Here is an 18572-nt window from a genome sequence, read left to right as displayed (position 1 = left end):
ATAAAGTGTTTGCTTGAATTTCAAATTACCTTAGCTTGAATTCTAAGCAACCCTTAGTCTTGAAAAACTATAAATAGAGATACTCTTTCAACTAGAAAATTCAACCCCTAACACTTTGTGTCCTAGTCGATAGCTAGAGTCGTTTTCTATAGACCTTTTTAGGTTTACGACTAAAAAGACTAAACTTGGATTCGCGATGCCAAGTACGACTATCTTTACCTTGATAGTTCGTGTATCCTGATCTTGCTTTTTTTTTTATCGATGTTCTCGTAATCTCTTTCAGGCAAGATAGATAGCAATCGCAAAGTTCTTTTTGTCTCAGGATTTGTGATCAAGATAGATATCTGAAAACTATTCATAATTGAGAAGTTGAAGATTGTTTTTGAGAGGTGGTAAAGAATTTAGACTTCTCATCTAAGAGAGTGTAAGTGTTCCGGATTTGTGAGGTTTGCTAGCTTTGTCTATTGCAAACAGATTTCTAAGCCTTGATTTTTGATCTAAAGGGAAATCAAATAGGCTAATCTTTTTGAGGAAAATTGGTTTCAAAAGTATTCACTTAGGTTGAAGAAACTCTTAGACTGTAAAGAATGTCAGCTAAGGGAATCAATTACGTAGACCCTTGCGAGGTTCAAGAGACGTAAGGAGCGCGACTGTAACCGAATCGTTGGAGGGCGGATGCAGTCTCAACTATATGACGGTTGAAGTCTAATAGTAGGATAGTGTTTGTAGAGTCTTAATACAATTTGGTGTCCAAATCTGGACGAGATCCCGAGGTTTTTCTGCTATTGCGGTTTCCTAGTTAACAAAATTCTTGTATGTCTGTGCTTTTTATTTTCGCATCTTTTGATTGTTTAAAGTACTACACAGGTTCATACTCCTATCAAAAATGAAAAAGTTGGTAGTGTACTTGGTACCCTATCCATTTCAACTAGGTTACTTGAATATTGATTTTTGAAATCGTTTCATATTAGATATGAGATATTTACATACTGTGACAAGTTTATCCATACAGGTTTCCTAATAAAAATTTGGTGGTGTACTTGGTTTTTTTAATACCCCTCTTCTTCATTTTTATCATATATTAGGTGTCAAAACTATTTGTTGATTTAGTCTTGAACAACCTCTTGAACTAGTAACATGTTTAAATATCTCTTATACTCTTTATATATGCTTATTAAATGTTTATCCATGGTACCAGATTTCAGAATGAGGACTTAATCAATGATAATTTTGCTCCAGACACCCTTATATGGTTACCTGATAAAAAAAAGGGTAATTTTTCTGTAAAACATGCCTATCAATCCATGAATTTCCTTCTCTTCCTTCTCAATTGTACACCCCCCAAAGGAAGGAAATTGAACGGGCAATGTTACTCCTTGATTCAGACTTCAGAGTATGGTTTAAAATGATCACAAACATAGTACAGATGTAGTACCAGTGGTGCTCGAGACACCTGGTTGTATCAAAGGTGTTCTTCATGTGGCTAAGCATTTCGTCAAACACATCAAGTGCTTAAGCGAAAACAGTTTATTTTATAGAACACTACCAAACACGCCCTAAATTACGTGAAAGCATGTGCAAGATTTTCACGTAAATGTAAGCCCCAAACACGCCCTAGATTTTCTCCGTAAGTTTTTATAGTTTAGGGCGTGTTTGCAAAATTACCAGATTAGAACCAATCTTGCACATGCTTTGAAGATACAGGTGAAAATCTTGCACATGCTTTTTATAGTTTAGGGCGTGTTCTAATCTGGTAATCTTGCACATGATTTTCTCCGTAAGTTTTTATGCTTTTACCTAAATCTAGGGCGTGTTTGCAAAAGATTTTCACGTAAAAGCATGTGCAAGATTACCAGATTAGAACCAATTTCGAGTTGTAAGAGTTGTAAGAAACACGAGTTGCCAGTAGGAATATCTTCACAGGTACCCATGGAGATGCAGGGCATTTTATGAATGTTTTCGTCTTAGGTTTCTTCGACTCAATTTAAGCAACTCATCGTTCTCGATTCCAAATGTTTTCTTTTCCCAGAAAACATGTCATGTTCTGCAATCAAATTAACCTTCAACTCAAAAACCTTGTGCTCTCAACCTAAACTCCACCAATTCAATATTAACTCGTAGTCGCAACTGAACACAGCACCATACCACCAGACTTCACCTGCAATTAAACTCCATAGCCAGACATTTGATACCTCTTCTCAAGCAACACTTCCCATTCACCGTTAAGCAACACTTCCCATTCACCGTTAAGGTTATCTTTAACCTTAGAATATATTTTGCATTATGACTTGAATCAAAACAAGTAAGAACAAAAACAAGTACCACTACCACCTGTATCTTCAAGTCCACCACAACAACCACTTACTTCCAGACTTGCATTCATTCATATCAACAACTCCAGTGTCATTTTCATCTTCACTAACAAACTTCATTCCTAGTTCACTCCGCAACTGCCCAAGCCATCACTTTCATTAACTCTTTAACTTCATATCCCCTGCATCTCAGCCTGAGTTAAACTGCAATGATATTAGGACTGCAATGTATTAATTCAAGGCTCACTAAATGGCCAAGGGGGACAATTGGTATTCCTTACTGATTCTTGATCCCTAACTTGGAGTTGACTAATTCATTCTCACTTCAAAATTCTCCATGAATTTAAAATATGACGTAAAATGGGTATCCAAATATTTCTTCCTGTTTCAACAGATTTCTCATATCCTTCTTTCATGATTTTCTAAGTTACGAAATATGCCGTGTAATGTATATGATGGAAAAATGATATCGTCTAACAGCAACATGCTAATTTCAAAAGATCTCTCAAGTACAGATTCACACCTACAATGCCACAAGTATTTCTTCTTGTTCACAATTTTCTAAATTACAATCTATTAAAATTTCACTTCATCCCCTAACAAACATACCGTGTAATGTATATAACGATGAAGAGCAACATGTTAAGTAATTTGATCGTATTCCGAAACAATCCACAGATTCACCATATCGTGTAAACAACTACAATGGAAGTATGAATTAGTGAGATTTTCTTGTCATGTTTCTTATTTATATGAAAACAACTAATTCATTTACTTTTGTGCAGAGGCGAACACAGAGGATATGACTACGCTGCTGACGACTAGATTGATGGAGGTCATCAATGCTGAAAACTACAATGATGGAGACAACACTATACATTCTTCTCTGTCTTTCTAGTTTCACAACAATCTTTCCCGAATTTATTTGTCTTTTCAGCACATAGTGTGCAAACCTTTTTGCATGGAAAAGAACATCGTATTTGAGATATATAAAGCATAGAGTACATTAAAAATAGAGTATCATCGTTTTTTGATATATATTATTGACATAGAGTACCTTAGCCTCACCACTGCTGCAAGAAATGATGTTGAGTGAAGCATCTCTTCAGCCTCTCCAGTCCTGACTTAATGGATCATCAACATCCTTGTGTCTGGCTGATTCATATGACATAATAAAACCATTAAATACCCTGTTCACGCCCTACAATTAAATAATAACATATACAATTTCGCCTTGAATTGAGAAAGACAATGAAGCGAGATGATACCAACATTAAGCAGGATGATATCAGCATTCTTGTGTGTTGCTTTCTTATCACGCTCTTTGGCAAACCTCTCCTCATCTAGATGCGGATAGGAGATTGGTGCATCATATTCTGATTCTGAAGCCCATGCAAAGGCATGAATAGAACTATTATTAGAACCAGCTATCTTCAAACACATCATTTACAGGCAACAACATTCGGCTTCAACCTTTCTGACCAAATTTTAGGATAAAATCTTCTGTGGAATTTGCTGATGCAAAAACACGATTTCTCATAGACATCTGAAGTAGATGAATAACAGAACCCATTAAGACTGGCAGGAAGGTAAAGACATGTGCCTAGTGTGTAAAGAAAGAAACAAAAAAAAAACATATGCAAGTATTTAGATAGACCAGGAGTCAGCTTTTGTTCCAGAACAACTTATGATGATAATGCGATCACTAATGCTGTTGAGATTTATGATAGTATAAGTGGTGCTGTTAACTTTACAGCTTCAAACGATGACAGTGGAGTTGGGGACTTTGATATGGAAAAAAAAAACACCCACACACCTGAATCTCAATTTGTCGCTAACATTTTTCTTCTCTATAAATTCCAATCATATTGAATCCCAGTTTCTGGAGCATATCATGAGGAGGGTTCCCCTTGTGTGACCTGAAAGTGGCAAATTTGCAATGTCTAAATGTTAAACACAAATGAAACAAGAAACAAGTTTAACTACAATAAGAAGATCTAATAAACTGAAATGAACTACTACTACAGACGATGATAACACCTTGATAAATGGACCACTGTAACATGTAATATCAATTTTTTTTTACATCACATGTAATATGAACCTATAAAATATAATGGAGAGACAAGCACATGACATTGGATTAAGATAAAAAAAAAAACATAAATACCCACCCTCCAAGTAATATGGACAAACTTCAGCTATCCAAACCAATGCAGAACAAAACTGTCCATCACAAGAACAAAAGTAAATAGTTAATGATTGTAGAACGAATATAACCAGAAATGCAGCGTAGTATAGAAAAGAAATCTTACAACAGCAAGTCACCATTGAGAAACATTTTAATCAATCTAATATACTAAGAACTGTGAACTAATTTCCAAGGAGATGTGTCTACAGGAATATTCACAAGAAGGTTGACCAACCTCTCTCTTTTGGACGTGGTGTGCTAAATACGCAACTGCTTTCAATCTCTTTTTTATTCTTTCTTCTTTGATATGCTTATTCTTGCATTAATATAGACAGCTCGTCTTTCTTATCTTCATCCATATTGCTTGCCAGAAGATGTCACTTTTGCCTATGAATTCCACCCCCTAAGTCGAGATTGACCCCTAAAATAAGAAAGACAAGCTCTCCATATTAATGCAAGAATAAGCTCTCTATATTAAGCATAACCAAGAATAAGCATACCAAAATCATTAATAGATGAATATTTACACAAAAATAACAAAATTTGAGTCTTGAGCTAAACCATTTAAGGCGCATATCAAGTAACCAATACTGGGAGGAAATTCTACCATTATCTCAAGCATTTTATTCGAGGAAAAAATAAAACGAATGAGTTAATTATAATAAAACCCACAATGGAAAGACAGCAAACATGATCTGTTAATTTTTTTCAAAGAAAAAATGATCCCCTAATCAGTCATTCCAATATCCTAACCGGGAAAGACGAATGAACACAGGAAAACCATACCTAAGTCCAATTTGTATAAATATCCCAAGTGAACAGACCAAAATAACAGCTTCAACCATTTAATTAAAAAAAAATAATAAAAAAAAAAAATAACTCAAAGGAGAAGATAAATCAACAAAAAGTTAACACCTTCTCCATCCTAGTGTTGGTTTCTTAATAGAAGAGAGAAAAACAACATAATCAGGTTTTCCATTGTACTGTTGATTTCTGAACACAAGAGTATACATCAACAACAACAAAAATTATAATAATCAACGTTCAACCAATAAAAATAGGATGTTCTTTTTCGATTCTAGTGATGATTTTCTAACATAATAAAAATAGGATGAACACGCATAATAAAAATCAAATCTTCTTGTTACAAAAATCTGTTGTCTGTTAAGCTGGATAAAATTGGGGAAAAACATTAGGCAAGAAAAAACAAACAATAAGAAATCAAACCTTGGGTGTCTGTGCAGAATTTTGATTCGAGGATCACCCAAAAACCTTCTCTGTGAATCTGGATTCTTAGATGATTTACGAGTCACTGATTCACAGAGAAGGTCTTTCATGTTATTGTTTTCAGAATCCATATGCGTTCTCTATAAGTTCATCAACTGGTAACGCTGCAACAGATTCATCCTTGCTCTGGCCTAGCAACGCAGATGAGGGATACCATCCCCAGATGGTGGCCAGTTTCTTTCCCAATGGCCAGTTATCATCTAATAATAATTGAAAGAGAAAGTGATTTAACTGAAACTATCTATTTCATAGGTGAGACGTTCAAAGGAATCATGAGAAAGGATAGCAACAGATAATAATTGGGAAAGACAGAAACCTACCTCTGATCATTTTGACACAGAGCCCTCCTAATTGTCTCAGCATCTCGTGTTTAGGTGGGTCAAAGAGTAGAAAGAGACTGATAAACTGCCATGGAGCCTGGATGCTCTCTATCCTTCTGGGACTTCCTAAATGAAAAAAATACTTTAGCAATGCATGTTAGATGCTAAGTAAGAGGTAGGAGAGAAAGGACAAGCTTTGTAATTTCTGTTACCTGGTATGCTACTCTGGGTGACCTTAAGCTCTGCAAATTTATCAATCACTGAATGGACTCTACGCAAATCTGATCATCACAACATTGGCAGGATAACAATAAGAAGCGACTAAGAATGTGCAAACAACCAAAGCACAAGAAGTTAGAAGAGTGGTACCTGCTACGGGGAATCTTTGCTGGCTCGTTGTATGTTACCTTCATTGTCAGTATAAGTCAGTGTTGTTCGCTTGCCAGTCAGGCTAAATGGAGAGAGTGAACCTCTTGAGTGCCAACCCGCGCCTTCCGATGAATTAGATCAAATTAGACACAACAATAAATAATTACTGAAAGAGTTACTGTTTATCCAAGATTTATAAAGAGGCACTGCATAGTCCAACATTAACAGACATACCTCTTTAATAAAGGGTAACACTCATAAGCAAATTGAAGCAGGAGATAGACATCTTCTTTCCCATTACAAATATTTCCCATTGAAGGTATTTCTTCCATATCCACTATTCGAGTAACATCCCCCAAATCACTCAATATCCCCAAATACTATCCTCAAATCAACCTCGTATGCATTCGCTGCAACTGCCAGTCTAATTTAATTCTAACCACCAGTGAACTTTCACATATCAGGTTCACATAATGTGCTTCACACAGAGTTCAAAGCACATTTGTAATCCGATTCATTCATGACAAACCTACAAAAAAAAAACATGAATTGAATGTTACTAAATAGGAACTATTCATTTTGGTAAATTTCATAAACTGTGGTACATTACTGAATAAAATCTGTTACCTGTATAATATTTCCCTCATTACTTTCATCAACATTTCATGAATAGGTTCAGTTGTCCTGAGAACAATCGATTGATTTCAGAAGTTAATTAGGACGATCCATCAATCTAAGTTAACTCTCCATCTGTCCATCATTTGGAGTTGGAATTCCTACTTGATCATCCTTGAGTAGTTGAAGGTGCCGAAGTCGAGATTGACTCCTACAATCAGAAAAAAGAGAGATATCCACCACAAAAGATATTACGAAAAAAATTCAGTGTCCACAATGAGAAAGACCGGGGAATTAATTGAATTAAAAACACAGAATAGAAAGATCGCAAATTGAGATGGGGGCATTTCAATCAAGCAAACAATATGGGGGAGTGAGGGGATTGCGATCTATGAGAAGGAAGCAACGTACGCGATCAAAACAAGACCTTCTTTTCTAATTGTTTGTTGAATCAACATAAACAGAAGAGAAGTAATTAACAGAAAATCAGTCAGTTATCTTGATGAGAGAATAACAGAGGATGAATCAAAACAGAATCAGGCCTTTTCTATTGTAGAATCATGAATCAACATAAATCAATCAATTGCAGATTTCTAAACAAAAGATGATGAATCAATCTCTCTACAGAAAATTATAAATCAAATCAGGCTTTCTCTGATTTAACAAAACTTAGACATCAAATCTATTGATCTATGAATAGAAGAATCAAAACAACATCTTAACAAGATTTATTTACTGCCTGTGCAGAATCAAACCTTAGGTTACAAAGTCAAGAGTGATTGTCTGTTGATCTTGCAGAAGTTTGATCTGATGATAACCAAAAACCTTCTCTGTAAATCTCGATTCATAGATATCTATTCCAGGATTCACAGATTCATAGACAAGGCTTCTGGGTTTCAAAGTTCTTTCTTTCTTCTTCAGAAACATGTGATAAAGTTGAGATAAACAAAGAAAGTAGTTTGGTTTATCTTTCTCTCTCTCTGTTCAGTTTGCAAATCTAACTAGTTTACTTTTTGGTCCGAACTCAAAATTACATCCAGACCGTCCGTACATTAAAGCCGTTGACCTTTTTTCCCAATTTAACTCTTAACAGGCCCTAAGTGGGGGCCCAGGAAAAAAAAAAGCTGCTTCATCTTCTTCTTCTTCTTCTTTTCAGATTCTGAATCTGAAAACAATTTCCTTTCCTGTTTGAAATACAGAAATCTGAGCATAGAAGTTCGGCTGTCTATAAATACATATATACTTTCTCAACAGAATTCCATTGGTTCCTCTCTTCTCTTCTCAGATTACCCAGAGTCGGTATTAGCTTAACTTATTAACTCTCTAGCTCGGTACATAATTTTTCCATGGAGAAGCAATTAGCATCAGGAGCAGTTCCAGCTGAGAGGAGTGAAAGACAGCGCCCACCGATTCCAAAGGCAGCACCTTGGCTTGTTTTCCCTCATGGAAAAGGTAGGAAATTTCAGAGTTTTTATAATCCATGCGAACCCAATAATAGAAATTGTATTAAGTCTATACCACAGATGCGTGGAAAAGCATATTATCATAAAACTTCCCATCAAGGATGGCTAATTGTTATTGGTAATGTTGAAGATAAGGCCGAGTATTCTGTGGCTAACTCTAATTTGGATGATTGTTTCTTGTGGAACCCTGTGTCATCCGAAACTATCCAATTACCTAAGCTCGATCGTCGGTCTTTTCCTACAAAATCAGAATCAAAAAAACATTTTCTATATGATTTAGTGTTATCCTCACCACCTCTTCAAAGTACTAGTAGTTTTACAGGTAATCCCAACCACGCTGATGAATGCACTGTGTTCCTCCTTTTTAGAGGTATAGATCATTTAGGTGATGTTTGTGACTTTGAGCACATTCTAGTTTTTTGTCACCCCGGAGAAGAACAATGGAAAACAAAGGATTTGTATGCAAATGGTGATTCGTCAGGATTCCTTGAGTCACTACTTTGCTCTAATGGTAAGTTATTTGCTTTCGGTGTTGAAAATTGGGTCAAAGAGATTCAAATAAAAAAACTATGGCATAATGTTGTTATTGATAATCATACCGAATACATTAGGACATACAAGGTACAGGATGCCAATTTCACACTTATAGGAGGAGGTGAAAAATTCGATTTTGGCACGGCTCAGTGGGTTGAATCTGGTAATGAAATCTTCGAAGTTCATTTAAATTGCAGCTTAAGAGGTTTTAGAAAAGTTGCGTCGACGTATATCTTCAAGTTAGATTTCTCATCAATGGCTTGGGTTTTGTTAAAGACTTTGGATGATCATGTTCTGTTCTTGTGCATAAACATGGACACATTAGACTCTAGAAAGTGTTATTCAGCTTCCACATCATGTTGCTCAGCCACTGACATGGGTCTTGAAAAGGGGTGCTTGTTTTATACACTACCCGAAGATCAAACCTTGTACGCATTTGAAGTAGAAGACAGTGCTACTACAGTAATCATGCCGTGCTTAAAGCTTCCAACTCCATGGTTTCTGCCCACTTGGATCATGATGCCTACAACAGAAAACAGGTAAATACAGCATGAATGCAACGACAACAACATTGTGTCTACCATATGTTCTTATTAGTTAGCTTTTCTAATTATGAATTATCTTTTTTGTAGGCACACTGCTGGAATAAGGCCAAGGATAACAGATTTTCTAGTAAGCCAAGATACAACTAAAACCAGTATAGAAGTGTATGTGGATAACATGAGCAGGTTAAAGAATAGTGGAGGAGAATTAGAAACAGCAAAACGATGGGATTTTCTTAATGATTATGGCAGTACAGAGGCGATAGCAAAATATCTCCACCCAGTGGATTACATTCATTTTCGATTAGCCTGAAAAAGCAGTTCTAAGTTTCTCGCTGCATTGAACCTATTATCGGCTTCTTCAAGGACCACAGCAGCTACATATTTATCTCCATGGCTGATTTCCATCTTTGAAGATGGTGAAGAGACCATCTGCGATATCAAAGACCCGATGCATAATAATGACAAGTATCTTATGAAAGTTTCTGATCAATTGCTTGTAGGTACTACAATCCGGTTTTCGAAAGATGGATGGCTTTTGTTGTCTATTGGTAAAAGAACTGTATTCTGCTACAATCCCTTCACAAAAGCAACGATTCGTCTTCCAGATGTGCCTGATGGTTATGCACTTGGTGGAATGTCATTCTCGTCTGTACCAACTTCTGGCGATTGTGTGGTAATTGTCATCTCCAATTGGTTCCCTTATTTCAGTTCTAATGATTTTTATTTCTTGGTCACTGAGCCGGGAAAGAGAGCAACTGATTGGAATATTTACCAATTCCGTTATAAAAGCCACTATATAAACGACTTTATGCCGTGTATTAACAACCCAGTTTTCCATAATGGGGTTTTCTACTGCTTAGATTATAACGGAATGTTGGGAGTTTTTGATGTAAAAAAAGGTGACCGAGGCTGGGAAGTACTTTCGAAATCCTTGAAACAATTCAGTAATTTTTATCCTAGTTATTTGGTGGAGTGTGATGAGAAACTTTTACTAGTGAATGTAGGACAGAGTGGAAAATCAGTAGATATTTATAGATTGGATGATTCGGAGATGGTCTGGGTTAAACTGAACAGTTTGGGAAAGCACGCATTGTTCATCAGCTACACGTCCAGTTTCTCAGTAGTCGCTCCACGGAGTTGCATGGAGAACAAAATCTACTTCCCGAGATTACATGGGGAAAGCATTTTATATTATTCTCTTGATACGTGTAGGTATCATTGTGTTGGGAGTAATCAACATTCTTCGCAAGATTTTCATAATACAAAGGAACGTTTAAGCTGCACTTGGATTCAACCAAATTGGTCTCAGGCATGAATGAATCAGGAGACTGACGGTATCGTCCATACTAGTTAGAAGCCAGTTTTAGTTCTCCATAACTTGTATTTATATTCTCTAATTTCTTTTAAATTGAAGAATTGAATTTGAATAAAATTTCTGCTTCTTTCACAGAACATTTCAACTTGTAATGTTTACTTTCGTTTCTTTCAAGCCAAGACAATTCGCAAGGCCAGAATAATACATAGTGACGATTGTTACATTCGGTGTGGCCTTGTGTAAGAGGATGGCATACATTTGGCTTCTCAAGGATTTCTCTGTGGTGATAGGGTAGACTAGTAGAGTGTAGTTCTTACGTGGTCTTACTTATCTTACAGTGCCAATACAACAATTCACACTGATAATACAGGAGCTCCGGTGATGATACAGTGCCGTATGAGATATTCTCTAGCCTTGTATTTTTATGAGATATTCTCTAGCCGACCCGATACTTGCTACTGGAAAAGGCTTTGAATTTGGACCCGATACTTGCTACTGGAAAAGGCTTTGAATTTGGATACATGAGCTCCGGTGAATGTAAGTGAGGGCCAAATTTTCTCTTTGGTTTGACGAGTCAGAAGTGACATGCACTTACCCTTTATCCTTAATTTTGAGACCTGCATAATGTTTTGACATTTGGCTTCGAGAATACATGTTACCACTTTCGTGTTCCAAGTTCTATCACCTACCATTTCTTCTTATCAACTTTTCGGAACATCTTCCTGACATGCATATTGTGAAAACTAGTTTTTCACCCGTGCGATGTACGGGTTTGTTCATTGATTTTGGAATATCAGATGCGCTTTTTATACTATATAATATCACAAAAAGGGATAACAAATCAATGAGTATGGTACTCTGTTTATAAATAAAAAAATCAATAAGATGATGGCTAAACTAATAACTTATTTGATATGTAAGAAAATAAAATGAACAAAAAAAGGCCAAAACAAATATAAACCCCAAGAAAAACAATGCAGTGAAAAATAATTTGCAGTGTCTCCATTATGTTTCTAAATTTGTACTTGAATAATTCTCCTTGTCTCCGATTCTTTTATGTATTTTTGCTAGAGTTGTTTTCTCAATTGTCCTTGAGTTTGTGAATCTAATTTATGTGTGTTTGTCCTTTTCTTTTTCTTTTCCAGATCTCGTAAATGAAAATATGCGTATAATATTATCTTCCGACCGTTAAAAATATCACAGATGTTCAACTAAAGATCAAACAATTTCGTTCTTTATATAGTTTTATATTTATTTTCGCAGAATTGTTGATAGAAACAAAAATTGTTTAGTTTAACTATTCACGCTTGTTAAGAAATTCTTTGGTCACTGATCACGCTACAACATTTATTTAAATATGCATATTGTTCACCTTGTACATGGGATATGTGAGTTTATGCTGTGAACACATTCATTTGATGTATAAAGAAACTTAGAATCTACAAATCACTTCTAAAATAGCTGGAAATTTATCAATTAACATAAGAAATCTATAGAAGCAAGACGCTATAGAAAGAATTAAGCAATGTAGATATCATAATCTTAACACAATACTCTTTATAAAAAATCTGGCTACATGATGGCAAAAATTGTTAGTCTAATGCAAGTTGCTAAATATCTCTCCGTAGACAAATGAGTATGGTCCTCGGGCACATTCTTTTCTTTCTTATCAATCAGAATTTTTAGTCTTTCCCGACTCTTTTTCCTTGATACTGCAGCGTAAAGTTGACCGTGAGAGAAAATTGGTTTTGGAAGATAGATCCCACATGATTCATACTTTGACCTGGCTTTTGTGTATAGTCATTGCAAAGCAAACTTTAATCGGAAACTGCATGGTCCTCAAAATAAAAGGTAGGTTTGACTCTGTTGGATGTAGTAAGATTGTTGTTCTCTGCGCCTCTATTGTCTTCATTCGTATCTTGGAAACAACCAACCTGGAGCCGCTGCAGAGCCCAAATCTTGATTTAAATTTCTCAAAACCATTACTGGTATACCAACCTTTAAAGGAAGCAGATCCCGAAACCTTCTGACTGTTTAGATATTCCTGAGTGAATACTATTTCATCCATGTTAAAAATATGCGACAATGGACTCACTGAATCGGAGCTAAGAAAAGTGTACTCTTCACCTGGAAGCATTGATATCATACGATCATTTATCTCTTCAACTATATCGTTCTTTGAAGTTAATTAAGATGCATTTTTCCCGTATCTTCGTATTTATGTATCAGATCAGGATAAGTGTTCTCATTAATCGAGCCAACATAATCTCCATTAGAATAAATTAATAAGTCATCGGAAGCCACTATCCATGTTGGATCTTCATATTCTTCAAGTGCCACTCCTACTAATTTTCCATCCCCAAGTTGCAAAACCCATTCACTGGATGCTAATATGGTTTGTTTCTGTTCATCAGCCTCATGTTCTAACCGGGATACCTTAAAATGTTTCCAAAGATTTGACCTACTGATTCAAGCATCAACAATTTCTTCTCTACCACCATGAGGTATCACTGATAATATCTGCCGAAATCACCTCCACGTAAGAGTTTTTGCCTCCAAATACCTTTTTGTTTTTCTTTTTACTTGAATTCATCAAAATCCTCACTATACGCTCTAGAACCTCAAATGCATACCTATGTTTCATTGGTGCTTCATTTCAGATGATTACATCAGCTGCACATATCAACGCTTCCAGTTGAGTGTTTTCGCTCAGATCACATGTTGAATTCTCTTTCAAAAGAAATTAGAGTTTTGAACCGCAAATGTGTTGTCCTTACACCAGGTAATAGAGGCGAAGCTATGCCATAAATCGCAACTGCTAACACTACCTTGGACCGTGCACGAAGACCAAATATTATTGTACTCCAGAGAGATGTGTTTTAGTGCCACCGCTACCATATATAGAAAAATAAAATCCCACCTTCTTGTTTTTCTATCGATTGCATGACAATCATATATACCTATTCCTGTACCAAGTTCAAACCCTCTCTCAACACATCGTGCCCAGCCTTTAGTTTGTCGGTATCATAATCCAGTTCCTCATAAATCATTAGAAATTCCCAGAGGGTCCTGTTATTTCTTGCCATAATTCTTTGTATGTCAAGCAAGGGAAGTTTTTCAATTCCCCATCTTTAAATTTCAACTTAGTCATATCGTGTCTTTTTCTTAGCATATAAGGAATATCTTCCGAGTATATCTTCCATTTTCCTCCAGAATATATCTCTTTGGTTCTGTCACCTCATAGAAGAACGACAACATTAGAAACATCTCACGGAAGGAACTACTTGCAGAAAATCCGAAAAACATGAGCACTCACAATATATACTAACTGGTCAAATTAAAGTAGATATACATTACTCAATCATGTTTAGGCGTTTAACAGTTTTTCTGCTGATAGTTTATCAAAGAGTTCTCTCCCGTACATATATATATATATATGCTCACCTCTACCACAATCACTACATGGACATATTTTTTTCTTGATTCCAACTGCAAAGAATCTAACAAAACCAACATTAGCACTAAAATGTCGATAAAGAAATTAAGATTTTTTTCAACTTCTAACGACTAAAGAGAGAAACCTTTAAAACCATAAAAATAAAAACATTGCTACGACAAAAAAAAACACTCAATCAAACCCTAGGTTAAATGATCTAATTGTTTTATATTTATCTGCCTTTTTCCATAGTTTAAACGAATAATCAAGCGTCCATAATTTGATAAAAATTCAAAATAAGTAGAGCCCATGAACCTATAAAATAGAGTAAAAGCGATATTGACCACCACAAATCTTCCTCATTCGGTATCACATCCATACCTAAATAATAAGCACAAAATTATTTCCAAATTATGTGCATATATACTATCCGTGTCATGTTTACTCCGTGTCATGTTTACATGAGAACAAACAAAGCAATTATGGAATATACTTTGAAAATCTCAGAAAGTCTCAAAAAGAAAATATAATTGCCAGTCGTATAGGATACGTATGTACAGCTTTTGTTGCAAGCACGACAAACGTTTCTTTACTGGTTATATCCTCCTTCGACTCTCTTCAGGTACAGATGGAACACCGTAGTACTTGATGTAGTAGTCTACGAAAGATCTTGACATCTGCCAATTTTCTTTATTCATCAAAAATTTCCCACACCAGGTACTACATCCGCAGTACTCGACATATGATTTCAATGTGGAACTCGACAATCATCGTCAATTTACTTAATCTCCATTGAAGTTTTTGCAACTTTGTTTTTATTAAGAAACTGGATACAACTTACTTGAGCGAATTAGTTATGGTGATGACACAATTGGAAACCTTTTCACTCTTATCTTTTTGATAATCTATAGCTTTTTTAGACTGCTTTAAAAGTAGAGCTACATGAAGCAATTAAAGGTTGTTTAGCTCAGATACGAACTCAATTCCTGAAAGATAACCTTTATCTACATCCACTTTTTGCATTGGGATTTCAACTTCAAATTTGTGTGTATGAGAAGTTTCTTGATAGTATCCGGTGGAATTTCTCCGACGTTGTAATAGTAGTCTCCTTTATTATACTCAGTCATGACTCATGAGGATCTCCTTGTTCCTTGGCGTCAAAAAAATCTCGAGCAGAGAAATATGTCAGGTGTCAAGGAAGGCTACATATTTTTTAGGCTTAAAATGAAAAAGTGAAAGTACCTCTTTTTAGGAACGAAGGGAGTATAACTTATAACCTCACGAAAAACCATACTGCACAAATTCCAAGTTCTCGTAAAAATAAATAATCTATTCTTCAATAACCACATGAAAAATCTAAAGACAAAGGGTAAACTTTTCTTCCTACAGATTAAACTGACCTATGACTTAGTTATAATTGATATACTCTGTAACCAACGAAATGCACAATTAACAAAGTTGTATGTTACTCCATTTAAAGAGAGGATGTAGAAGAGTAACGTAATTAAAGCATTTATGTACGGTAATTGGTTACATGTAGTCCATTTTGATGTCTGTTTCAACGAATTGTCCCGTTCATTGCCATCTTGGAGCAGTCCAAGCAATACATGCTTCTCTATAAGTCTCATAGGGTTCTCCATCAACCGTTCTTAGTTCTTAATTATGCATAACTATGTTGTCCCTTGATAATGTTCACCAAAATATGAAGACAATGTCTTTCCCCTGAAGTAGGGTGAGCATTGTACATCCTGCCTACCGCATTTTTTTGTTTTTTTTTCTTCCACTCCTTCAGATTATTGTCCCATGCGAACTTTGTCGGGAAGCCTATATAAATTCCTATTGCCTCGAACCAATGCATAAATTTCGTCATGCTCACGCTCACTGTATTTAGACCTCGGCTATATAATCCGTAGCCTTGAAAAATACTTGTTTCTCACATTCCAAATAGTAGGGAAATCGCTCAACACTTGGATACTAAATGTCTTATATTTGTTTTAGAACCACACTTTCAACAATCTATTTTTTTTTTATTCCTTACAGGATCCAGATTGTTGTTTGAGTATGGTTTAACCAATTGTTGTTTGAGTATAGTTTAACCACCGAGACTTGTTTTCTCACATGAACATACCATGTTGATTTAGACACCAATCATAACCGTTTTTTATAGGAAGGGATTACAGATTTCAATGCGAATTCGACGCCGTCACCAGGAAATCATATAAATGAATAAACATGTACATCCGAAAATAGGTAACAAATGAGGAAACTTGAGTGAATCTCAAAAATCAGGATATGGCATCCAATATTTTCCAATATACGATTATGTATATCTAAAAAATAAATTAAAAATAAATAAATAAGTATATGTAAATAAAGCTTATACAATCCGTCCAAAAAGTATTGCAGACCACATCCTTCACCCACATGCATGCAGAAACCAGATCTTTTATGATCCCATGAAATCAAGTCACCACGAAGAAGTTGAGGTCTGCAAAACAGATAGCAACAAAGACATAAAAATTCTGAAAAATCAACCATTCCAAGACAGTCCTTCGTAGAGATGCAGGAGAAGTTGCTTTTTCCAAAGTAATTCAAGACTCTGTGCCTCTTTGGTATATATCTAATAAGCATAGATATGGGAATGACATGTCTGCAACATACTAAGGATTTCTAAAGAGTTTTTAGAGAGGGGAATGGAGATTTGAAACCAAATTTGATACCATCACCAGGTTTTGTGGTATATATCTCATACCCGAAGATATGTCCATAACATTAATGCAACACATGAATTTCCAACTCATAAATACCAGGTTTTTAAACGGACTGAACCGGTTACTCGGAAGGCAGGAAATATAGGCGCATACTCGTTAAGAACATTAGAAATACCAGTTCCACATAAATCTCTTAACCTTGATTTTTCACCGTCTGGAGGTATTACCAATCTAATTTCAAAAACTAATAACAACCCATGAAAAAAACACCAAAAAGAAAAGAAAAAAGGATTAGGCGTTATGGGAAAGAAAGCTTGTCAATCTGCACTTACTAGTAGTTTAGGTAAATAACTGTCAATGAAATATATTGTCCCTATTGTTGCAGGAGGGACTGGTGGCCAAAAATTATTATCTAAACATGTCAGCAAAAGAAGCATACAGATCACACATATTGGCATATAATTCACACTCTACGAAGCAAATCTTCAATGTTCACAAACTCGACCTACAGGTACTATATATAGTATTTACTGTTTAGGAATGCTCGAGCTTCATTTGTACAGTATCCTGTTAGTTTTTATATTGATTCTGAAATTTATTCATTTACAAAGAAGAGGTATCACCAACAACTGCTAAAAAAATCATGATAAACCTATTTAAATCATCAGAAAATACCAAAATAAAAAAATAAAAAAAAGACTATGATATAACTATTCAATCTGCTTTAAAAAAAAAACTATTTAACCTCACTGTGTGATTATATTATATCGCCACGAAGCTCCAAAAGATGCGATATCACTACTCATGACTTTTCTCATTGCCGCAGCCATTACCAAAAAGAAAGATCAGATAACAAAACCATAAATTAAGAGGGGGAAAACACGATTTAAATATTCAACCTCACCTTGTGATTATATCGCATCGCCACAAAACTCCAAAAGAATCGATATCACTGCTCATAACCTCACTCATTGTCGCATCCGTCACTATAAACTGATTACATGCAACAAAACAGCAAAAAGAAAGATCAGATAACCAAACCTTAAATTGCATCTGGAAAAAAAACACACGCAAAAGCAACAGAAATCAGCAATGTGCAACCAATGAGATTCGGCCCTTCCTTGTGCTTTATATAAGGAGCAATCAAGCCCAACATGCCATTAGAAAAAAAAATATTTAGGAAATTAATATCAATTAGTATCTTATCATTTACAACCTTGCTATAATTTTGGAATAACTATTACATTTTTGGATGATATGCTTCGAAATAAAATAAAATGGGATATTTGTATTAATTGGCTGAAAGATTTTTTTTTTAAATATTGAGCATATCCTTCGCGTCTAGATATACAACCTTTCCTTTTTCTTGACATTTTTTTATATGGAATGATTAAGAAAATAATTATTGAATTTGTTTTGTTCTGCACCTTTTTACTTTGTCCTCTCATTCTCTATATTTTACTTCAAATCATAT

General features: G+C 35.3%; 2 protein-coding genes and 1 long non-coding RNA gene across 15 annotated transcripts; 2 read left to right on the top strand and 1 right to left on the bottom strand.

Moving 5' to 3' along the window:
• Window positions 1–1956: 1956 nt before the first annotated feature.
• LOC113275644 lies at window positions 1957–7993 on the bottom strand. Of its 13 annotated transcripts, none has more exons than XR_003323702.1 (12): window positions 7107–7993; window positions 6714–7008; window positions 6480–6601; window positions 6323–6391; window positions 6111–6236; window positions 5731–5990; window positions 4739–4924; window positions 4487–4538; window positions 4129–4231; window positions 3585–3858; window positions 3370–3467; window positions 1957–2516 (listed from the first exon to the last, which is right to left on the bottom strand). It is a non-coding gene; the product is annotated as an uncharacterized LOC113275644 (long non-coding RNA). The 13 variants fall into 13 exon arrangements; XR_003323701.1 differs by lacking the exon at window positions 1957–2516 and adding an exon at window positions 3019–3265 and having other exon boundaries at window positions 3581–3858; XR_003323705.1 differs by lacking the exon at window positions 1957–2516 and adding an exon at window positions 3019–3265 and having other exon boundaries at window positions 3370–3463; window positions 3581–3858.
• A 209-nt stretch (window positions 7994–8202) lies between these two features.
• Window positions 8203–11083, top strand: LOC113275643. Its single transcript, XM_026525181.1, has 2 exons — window positions 8203–9630; window positions 9724–11083. The coding sequence occupies exons 1-2, from the start codon at window positions 8441–8443 to the stop codon at window positions 9944–9946; spliced, it is 1413 nt and encodes a 470-aa protein (XP_026380966.1). The 5' UTR covers window positions 8203–8440; the 3' UTR covers window positions 9947–11083.
• LOC113272585 (F-box/kelch-repeat protein At1g57790-like) lies at window positions 10085–10951 on the top strand. Its single transcript, XM_026522400.1, has one exon. It carries the CDS (start codon window positions 10085–10087, stop codon window positions 10949–10951), a length of 867 nt encoding a protein of 288 aa, XP_026378185.1.
• Window positions 11084–18572: the final 7489 nt, after the last annotated feature.

The sequence above is a fragment of the Papaver somniferum genome, chromosome 4 (assembly GCF_003573695.1).
Source record: "Papaver somniferum cultivar HN1 chromosome 4, ASM357369v1, whole genome shotgun sequence".
Lineage (NCBI taxonomy): Eukaryota > Viridiplantae > Streptophyta > Magnoliopsida > Ranunculales > Papaveraceae > Papaver > Papaver somniferum.
The sequence above is the reverse complement of the archived record's forward strand: the minus strand, read 5'-3'. Positions and strand labels throughout refer to the sequence as shown.